This window comes from Berghia stephanieae, chromosome 3 (assembly GCF_034508935.2).
Source record: "Berghia stephanieae isolate SIO BIC M18660-M18661 chromosome 3, UCSD_Bste_1.3, whole genome shotgun sequence".
NCBI classification, from domain to species: domain Eukaryota; kingdom Metazoa; phylum Mollusca; class Gastropoda; order Nudibranchia; family Aeolidiidae; genus Berghia; species Berghia stephanieae.
In genome coordinates, this window is record NC_088362.1 from 101,368,459 (window position 1) to 101,378,458 (window position 10,000).

At 37.2% G+C, this 10,000-nt stretch overlaps 1 protein-coding gene across 1 annotated transcript in view; it reads right to left on the minus strand.

Moving 5' to 3' along the window:
* The window catches only part of LOC144969404 (NACHT and WD repeat domain-containing protein 2-like), a 12,362-nt gene that overhangs the window by 2,007 nt on the left and 355 nt on the right, over positions 1–10,000 (minus strand). The window contains exons 2-4 of the mRNA XM_078908515.1: positions 2,722–2,937; positions 1,959–2,047; positions 780–896 (exon numbers count right to left, since the gene is read on the minus strand). Coding sequence (XP_078764641.1) covers positions 780–896; positions 1,959–2,047; positions 2,722–2,937 — 422 coding nt within the window. The remainder of the gene's footprint in view (positions 1–779; positions 897–1,958; positions 2,048–2,721; positions 2,938–10,000) is intronic.

A 10,000-nucleotide genomic window follows, 5' to 3' on the forward strand; every position in this document is an offset into this window, starting at 1 on the left:
CACACTGTGCCGTCCAGATTCGCCATTCCTCTCTGTCCTGTGCTGCCATGTATGCCATGCACGTCCCATGTTAGCTCCTCGGTTTTAAAGTCTCTATCGACAGTTACTTTCCACATCGTCCTTTTTCGAGCCTTTAAGAAATCCGCGACATTAAACCGAAATCTTTACTTCTATTGAAATTCTGCCCTGCGAGTCCGTGATCAAAAGGTAAATATCCAAAACATGTTACATGTTTGTGTTGAGAATATGGCTATTAAGCTTAAGTGCTGGCCACCAAACTTCGCGGCGTTTGTGTGTGTGTTGAACCCGTGACCTCAAGAAGTCGTGGAGAGCGGCTCAATATAGACATAGAGTTTAAAACCACTTTTTTGGAGTAGTGGATAGCTTAGACAGTAGAGACACGTTCTCTTTGGCCAGGTGGATTTGTCGTACCAGTAAGGTTGTGGGTTCGAGCCGCGAAATTTTTATTCTTTATTTTATTCTGGCACTTTCCTACTCTTTCATTTCTTGTTGTTATCAACATTAGAGCCTGCTCCACTCACTTTTCCGAATCATAATTATTTTAGTAACATGATGTATCGGCAGATTCTAATGATTACTGGACGTAAAAGATTGAGGACGACTAATAATATTTATTGACATAATATATTTAGACTAGAAAATAGGTCGTCATCATTTTTAAACCAGAAGATTAATTACACAAGGTTTTACACTTCCAATGAGATTGGAACCAGATTTTTAACATCACATTCTTTTAAAAACTGTATAAATTTACTTACAGCAAAGTTTGGTCCAATGGATAGATCACGACAGTGTTCGAGTTCAGTCATACACATGTCCGTTACCGAATGGTCATTGGCCGCCTCTACGGGGATTCCCCATCGCATATCGACAGCCTGTCCAAATGTTCAAAATATGCTAAATGATTTTTTAAAACTTTAGCAAATGTTTTAAATGGAAATCTTCCCCTTAATTGTTGTCAAATTAAAACAGTGTAGAATCAAAAATGCATTATTCATTAAACATAACCCAGTCATCACTTTCATTGATGGCCATATTACAGACAGCAAATAAAGAAAACCAACCAAGAGAAGTCAAGGTTTAGAATGAACGTAACATTCATGGGTGTTGAAAATATTCACTTATTCAACTGATTTCCAAAGCAAGAATTTTGTTCCAAAAAGAATTTACTCCGAATATATCGATAAGATAAGATTTTCCGCATATTTTTAAAACATATCAAAGCTTTTAGGACTTCCTTGAAGTCTTGGATGTAAACACGTTTGACCAGTAAATTCCATCATACATTATTGATATATCTAGAGTAATTACTTTTCGGCCAAAAATAAAAAAGGAGTTTTATCATCGCACGGCAGTTTGGTCAGAAGCAAATTGATAATGAGTGAAATTTTGATTAGAAAGATATCAAGTCTAAGTCTTAAATTTTCAAATATTATCTCTCTGATCAAAGTAGATCGCGGGTAATAGTAAATAAAGTACTAGTAAGATGTAAATATTAGGATTGATAGCATAAATAATATTATGTCCTAAGCCGCTACATGTAAGGTTTGATTTTATTCTTACTTTTCATCAGAGGGCTGTTGGTTGCAAACTCGCAATCAAAGGGACTAGTTTTGATTCACGTGATTGGGTAGCTGGGTCTATATGATCTATAGGAAAGTATTTCGCGATAGATTAGCGTCTTATCCAAAGGATAGCAGGCAATTTATATTGTATGTTTAACGCTATGGAACCGATGATAAACCCGTGAGCCTTATCGTTGTGAATGACTACTCTTATTCTTTCATTACATCTTTCATTTTCCCCCTTGAGATCAGTTACAACGAGAGGATGTTGTCTTTGACATTGACCTTGACCTGCCTGGATAGGATGAACGATATTGTAGGATTTTGAATAAAATAAATTCAAGTAAATTTAAACATTTACTTCAAACTTACGTGAAAATCAACTCCATATTTCTCCCGACAGTATTTTCTGAGTTTGGGATAGACATTCATTGCTAAAGCATTTCTCTCCTCAATGAAGTCTGTGGAAAGTGATTTTTAACATAATGCTTAAAATGTATCTGATACAAACCATACAAGTAATCATAACGTAAATTGATAAAGCTGTCAATTTTGTTTCTGCACTAATTTTTTCCGAAAATGTTATTGAAATCAGTACGCCTAAAAAAAGACATCCCCTCATGAAAATAACAACCAATTTTCTGAACTAGATGTCGTGTCAATGTGCCAAGCAATGTTGAACATCTTTTTGAGTTCCCAAATGAAGATCACAAAATTCTCTCAAAGTCAAGATAGTTGTAATTCCATGGCTGTCACGGCCCAGTAATGTGATTACCTTTCTGATACAGACATCGCTTTTATATTATACTCTTTTTAAAGATGGCGGTCAGTAGAGAAAATATTGCGAAATATAAATCTTGCATTTATATATTTTTCCATTCGAAGTGACTATTCTCATCCCACTAGTCTAGGATGCTAGTCTTCATAATAGTAGTCCACAATTGTTGTATGTTTAATCCAAAGGTTGTAATGCAGTAATTTGTTAAATTTCTTGTCACAAGTTGCACAATTTAAAAGAAAATCAATCAAATCCAAATCGCAAAAAGCCGGCGACGTTTTTTTCGGTAATCCAATCGGCCGGGGTGGGGGGGGGGGGGGGGAATGAGAATAGAGGCAGCCTTTTCCATTAACTCACCTGTAAAAGTGGAGCTGATAAAGACCTTGACGACCTTTGACTTTATCTTGGGGATTTCATCCAAGGGCAGACAACCCTTGAGTATATTATCCACCACTTCCTTGTCCTTCTCATTGAGATGACCATAGCGATATTTCATCTCGGCCTGTCGACGACTTTCATCTGTGATGTTACTGGGAGTCTCCACGTCCTCCATGTGGCGGTATCGTAGAGACTCTGGAATCAGAGATTAAAATGATGATACGTTCGAACCACCGGGTCACCCCTACAACACTCAACACAAAGCTCTATGGTGAGGCTGAGGACCTAAAGCGGACCACAGACTTCATAGCAGATATCGGACTGCAGCCATAGATGTCCATCAGAGGAACGAAGAAGAAGAAGAAGAAGAAGAAGAAGAAGAAGAAGAAGAAGAAGAAGAAGAAGAAGAAGTAGAAGAAGAAGAAAATGATGATAATCTGAAAACATTGGTGATTTGTAAGAGTTAAAACACGTGAGCATTTATATAGCGCAATATCCATTAAACGTGCTCAAAGCGCTTTACAAGGGGTTCCTAACCAACAGCAGCACTTAACATGTAAGGCGATACATGACGCCTGTGAGGCGATATCACATTTTTTTTTCGAACAGAGTCAACGCTGCTAACGGCCTGGTACTCATTATCAATCTGAGTACGGAGAGAGAATGTGAATAAAGAGCCTTTTCCAATGACTCACCTATGCGCTGGGACTCGAACCCTGGACCTTCCGATCCGAAAGAGAGAGTCATACCACTGGACCACATAGCCTCACAAGTATGTGAAGGTTAATAAATATTGATCGGTTTTACATTGGCAAAATGCATTTTTTACAATTTGGCCACGAGACTTTTACTTCATTAATCAATCCATTAAAATGACCACCTCACGGTCAAAAGGCCTCAGCAAGAAACTCCAAAGAAGACTTCCGGTTTTCTTAAACTTGACAAGTCGGCGATCGATCGATATTTGAAGTAAAACTTTTCTGGACGAAACGTGACAAATTGGGGATCAGGGCGCTGGTGTAAGATAAAAATCGGATTAGGTGTGTATAAAACAGTCCCAGAAAAAGCAGAAAGGAAAGTAGATACAAGTGACAGACATTCCTAAACATCAGTCTGGCATCGTTTCACACCTACATATTATAGATATCCTAAATTTTCATATTGTAGCACAGTGCGTGGTAATTAAATTACTAATTGATTGATGCTATTCAAATATGTGTCCCTTCGCCTCAAAACGGTATTAAGTCGGGTGGGTTAAGATGTTGAAAATTGAATTTATAGCCAGAAATATCAGACGTGTTGAGTTTGTATGTTTTATTGAGGAGACTGGATAACATATTTTAGGGTTCTAATGCCAACAATTTATATTTTTGACCAGTTTGACATTTAATTCGGCTTTTAAGCATCTGGTTCGTTCCGACATAATACCGTTTTGAGACGATGGGTCACATAATATGATAGATTTTGTGCTTAAATTATTAAATTATTGTTTTGTTTTATTTGCATATTGTAAAGCGCCTCTGAGCACTTTGTGGATCTAGGCGCTATATAAATTCATTCATTCATATTCATTCATTTATTCTTTTCAGGTTTGACAATTATAGGCAACAATCCATCTATAGTTCAGGTAAATCTTTTCTATCCAAAATGATTGAGAATGTTTGGCGGCCACTTTGAGGTTATCCTAATCGAGTAACATTTCTCTGACTTGTATGAAAATTATAAGTTTTGCCCGGAGTGCGTCACAATAGAATGTTTTGAAAACGACTCGTGAATGTATCCTGTACCACATCGATAGATAATCTCCTATGAAAATGACGACTTTATACCTGCTATAATCAATCTTATATAGTCGGGGTTCATTTAGCTCTTCCGTCAAGAGAACGTTAACAGCCACGTGACACTGGCTTCAATTAAACTCGATTTGCGTCGGCGTTACTGCCCGCTTGGTGAAAACGGACAAATTTGCAGGTATAACTTGATTAAATAATATATTATTTCTTTTAGGAAATCCAAATGTTCTGGTTGGCGCCTGATGTAAAATGGGAGGTTTTATATAATAAATATGTGCATAAGATGAACATTTTGGTCACTTGTTTGTTTTTGTTGTTATTGTTGTTGTGTTGCTTTATATATTTTTTACTTGGGGGGAGGGGGTTCAGGGGTTGTTGGATTTTTTCTTTTGTTTGTTTGTTTTTTTTCGGGGGGGGGCGGATCTTTTTTTCGTTTTTGAAAAAGACAATGAATAAATTTTATACGTGGTGTCCATTAAGTATTTCCCTGTTTCATAACATCTTTATCAGACAAACATTAGAGCCTATATTTTAATCAAGGACCTATGAATACATAAATGCTTGACATTTTGTTTTCAATTATCTTTTACTCAATGCGCCTCAATGTGGTTGTCATGGCTACCTATTAACAAATTCAATTATTTTTTTAGTTCTTTCGTGAGTTTAGGAGCTTTAGTGGCGTGATGGATTCAATAACAGCTCTTTTATTTCGTGGTAAGCATCCCGACATCTGGTATGGGAGCTGAATAAACAATATTTTATTTATTTTAAAAAATTAAAAATTAAAAATTTAAAAAAAGGGGCAGCGTAGCTCAGTGGTACAGTCTTTGCTTCATACCCGAAAGGTGCCGAGTTCAATCACCCGCCGCTGCGCTGTGTGGCCTTGATCAAGTCACCTCCCCCTCGCTCACTTTGCGGCGCTGCTCTGCGGCTGACGCCTGGGTTATTCCAGTCTTCCCTTGTAATAGACCCTACGACAAATTTCCCCTTGGGGATGAATAAAGGGAATTTTATTTTTATTTATTTTATTTTTATTTATTATTGATGTATCTGATGTAAAAAAAATATATATCTGATAGGAGAAAAATTCATAGGAACAAAGGCATGGCGATCCAGGCGGCCGGCAACTCAGGCATTCTTTCCCAATCCATCTATCTGGAAAAAAGTGCCGTTTAGAAATTCGTCTGTAGTGTTTCATTCACCCTGTTTTGTTGATAGAGGGGAAACCCGAGACGTCCGTTTTATCTGTTTTCCTATATTAAATTGAAGCTTACATACAATTTCACATAGTTATTTATTTAGAAATTTGTGAACAGTCTGTCTCCAAGAAGGTGGAAAAATGTCTTACTGGAAAATGATCTATGGCTCATATTCACGAAGATGGAATGCAGCATAAAATTCTAGCCTATCTAAATGGACGTTCACAATACTTACGGAATAATAATCACGGAAAAGAAAGTTTGCCCTAAAATTCTCTTGTAAATCTAATCTGCCAATACCAAATATTACTTTGCGTCTCACCAAATTTAGAATACCCGTTTTAGTATTTCATTGGATTTTTTAAAAAATCATTTTAATATCCTGTACTGGTTTGCCAAGCTGGGCTATGAAACTAGGCTGAGCTACTTTTGGCGATTTCGTTTCATGCAATCACATCAGCATTCTTCCGCCTGGACAAATGGGTAGAATGGGACAAGACAGCAAACGATGCCCTCCAGCCCCCAACAGAAAAGCTCCCAGCAGGCACAGACCTCAAGAGAAAAGACTGGGTGGCGTTGAACAGAGCTAGAGCAAAGGTGGGAAACACCGCCACCAACCTCTTTAAATGGAAAATCTCACCGGGCATTGAATGCCCATGCGGTCACCCCAGACAGACCATGGACCACATCCTGTCCGAATGCTCGCTGGGACCTCATTGCACCAATGCTGACCTGAGGGAATGCAACCAGACTGCCCGGCGGGACTGGCTGACTCACTGGCGCGACAAGATATGATGATGATGATGATTGGGGTGATGTAATTAACGTCAATGACCAATGGTCATAAATGCATGGCTTTTTTTATAAGATGCAAATATCTATAATAGTTTTAGAATAAAACGTCTTTGAAATCAGGAAAAAAAAAACTTGATGGACACCACGTATAATAGAACATAAACGCCAAAGAAGACAAAGGGAGTCACTTCAATGTCCTTGGCATTCCGAAGATAATTAAATGAATTATTGACAGCATTAACTTCTCAAAGCTAAAAGCTTTGTGTTCTTGTTGTGTTACACTCGCCGTCGGACCGGTTAGTCCCTGGTTCGAGTCTCAGTGTGGGAGGTGCAAAGTTGAGTTTTGGAAAAAGGCTTTTTACTCGCATTCTCTCACCAAATTAGTAGTGGCCGGTAACAGTTTTGTCTCTGTCTGATACATTAACGTGACTTTTAAATTAAAAGTCTTCCGAGACTTTAAGGACGTCTTAGGTTTAAGACTTTTTGTCAATCGTGGGTCTCACTTTAACCTATCAATGTCTGTTCTGACCAATATAAACAAAGATGTTTGCTATTGCATGAAAAGTATTAGCGGGACTTGAACCCGAAACCTCCGAGTGAACATACATTGCCTTATCCACTCGGTCATCTCACTCCCAATGTCATGGACGCAATACAGATATGACGTAAGACGGTAATTTGTATTGTAGGCAAGCAGAGAGAACAATACAGGGGGGGGGGGGGGGGAATCAGTCTCGGGTCTCTGGTTCGATCCTCAGCCGAAGCAGGCTAATATTTATAGGATGTTTGTTTGTTTTTTCCTGTATTTTTCTTTCTGCTATGTTTTGTCACTGTTTCATACACATAACTCTATCTTTCACCAGTGTTTGCTCCTTGTTTTGTTACGTTATGACAGGGAAAATTAATTCCAAATGACCTGTCAGGGAATACATGTCGCAATATGAAATCTATAATGATGGTTTTCCTTCTATATATTATAATAGTTAGTTTATATTCGGCGAAGTGGCCGAGTGGTTAAGGCTCGAGCCCCGCTTGAGGCACTTTGGTTTGTTTCATTGAGCAATATTTTTAACCCCCAATTTGCTCACTTGGACAACATGGGTGATTACTGTTGACATCAGACATCTTGTTTGATGAGTTATCTATATTCCTTCGTGGAATGCCGAGGCGACGATGTCTTATGATGTTGTGGCGCAAAAGGCATAATTTTTTTTTTATCCAATTATTAAGGGAATGCGTTAGTCAACGATTTCATCCCTTAGTTGTGTCCAATAAGGTGAATATTATTATACGGACAACTGAGACGTAAACATTTCTTGAGGCTTGACGGTTTCTCCTCGTGGACGAAAATCACAAATGAAATTCTCACACCAACCGTAGCCATTGTTAACATATAGATAGTATGCGCTTGGCTAAGAAGCTCATAACATTGCCATCCGGAAGTATAACGGACTAGCACACAAAACTGTGTGTATCCATGAACGTTTATAGTCGGGTTAATACAGTTCAGTTAGCATTACTCATAAACGCGGATGGCAAAAAACAAAAACGAAGACCTAAGTGATGTCATCTTCGAACTATCTATAGCCTCACACAAGAACCGTAGCCATCGTTATGTTATAGCCTGACACTGAAATCAAAAAGGACTGGCAGTTTGACGTCATTATTTATGTTTGTGTAGCGTCTAGTGAGTTGTCGTTAGTAGAGCTCAATGAAACAAGTTATTTCATTTGTTGAACTATTGAATACAACTCACAATTTGTTTTCTTTTGTGGCAAAAGACTGGCCTTTTGACGTCATTTTTGGTCAGTGTCAGGCTATAACTTTACGATGGCTACGCACCAACACACGCGCAATAATCCACAAGGCTTAGATAACAGTCCCGTGTATTTCCGTCCTTGTAATTATTATTTATTAGTCACCCATCAAGGGAATGAATTAAAACAACAAAGTGCGACAGCAATACAAATTCTATTTTAATCCGTGAGTGGGATAAATTGAGTAAAGGTCTTTGAGCACATTTAGTGGATGTTGCGCTATATAAATGTTCTAATTTTGTTGGGTTTTTATAACCAGTCGAAATGACTTCATCGAGTCAAGGTGACACATGCTAGGACTGATTCCTACAAAAAAAACCACGAAAAGGTTGCTTGAACCCTTCAAAATACTTGCTATAATTTACATTGTTATCTGTTTGGAAAATAGACAAAATCACAATACGTATATATTCTGGTACGTTATTCACCAAATGTCATGGAAGTATTGTTTGTGTGTGTGGTGTGTGTGTGTGCGTGTGTCTGTCCCTGTGTGTGTGTGTGTAAGTGTATGTGTTTGATTTTGTTTTGTGTTGTTGTGTTGTGTGTGGGGTTTTTTTTTGCTTGTTTTGTTTTTGTTTTGTGTTAATTTGTTTTGTTTCTGTTTTGTTTTGAGTTTTTGTTTTTGGTTGTTTTGTTGATTGCTTGTTTTTGTTGGGGGTTTTTGTTTTTGTTTTGTTGTTGCTGTTATTTTATTGTTTGTTTTTTGTTATGTTTTTTTGTTTTGTTTTTGTTTTGTTTCCTTTACTTGTCGTTTGGGGGGGGGGGGGGGAACAAAAAATGCCAAGGCATTGATAATACAATGTGACAAACTCTCAGCTCGACAAAAATCAAGCGACTGTTTTAAATCATTAGAGAGCCAGAATAATGAAGTCATTTACATAGAAATAAATCATTTTGAACGACCCTATTATGAACATTTCTAACGCCCGCCCTTTATCCAATATAAAGTAGGAAAGGTATACACTATTTACATACCTTGCAGTATGTTATATTGAATATGAATAAAAAATATTAATCTTCCCTTGAAATAAAAATAAAGATAAATTACCCGATTGTGGTTGAAAATATGGGGGTTTTTATGTTTGATTTCGTTTTATTAATTTTTTTGTTGTTGTTTTTTTATTCTTTTTGTCTGGATTTGGTTTTGGTTTGGTTTGATTATTGTTTTGTTTGTTTCAGTTATTTATTTAATTTGTTTTTGAGGCGTTTTCTTTTTTGGTATTTGTAGTTTTGCTGTGATGTTCCTTTGGTTTTGTTTCTGTTGTTTTGTTGTTTTTTTTGTTTGTTTTTTTTTGTTTTTGTTTGTTTTTTTTTTTGGGGGGGGGGGGGGGTTAAAACTTTTTTTCTTTGTTTTTTTTCTTAAGGACTATTTTGTTATCTATTTTTCATTATAAAAAAAAATAATAAATTCAAATGCGAGATCCCCTCACTCTGTCTTGAAACACAAATAAGCACACACACACACACACACACACACACACACACACAGACGCACACGAATGCTCACACACTTACTCTCATGGGAGGGGAGGGGGGTGTTGGGGTTCTTTTTCTTTTTTTTTTTCTTTTTTTTTTTTTTGTTTGTTTTTTGTTTGTTGTTTTTAAATTGCCAACCACTGACTATTTAACCCGTTTCGTGAAATAATGAAGGTAG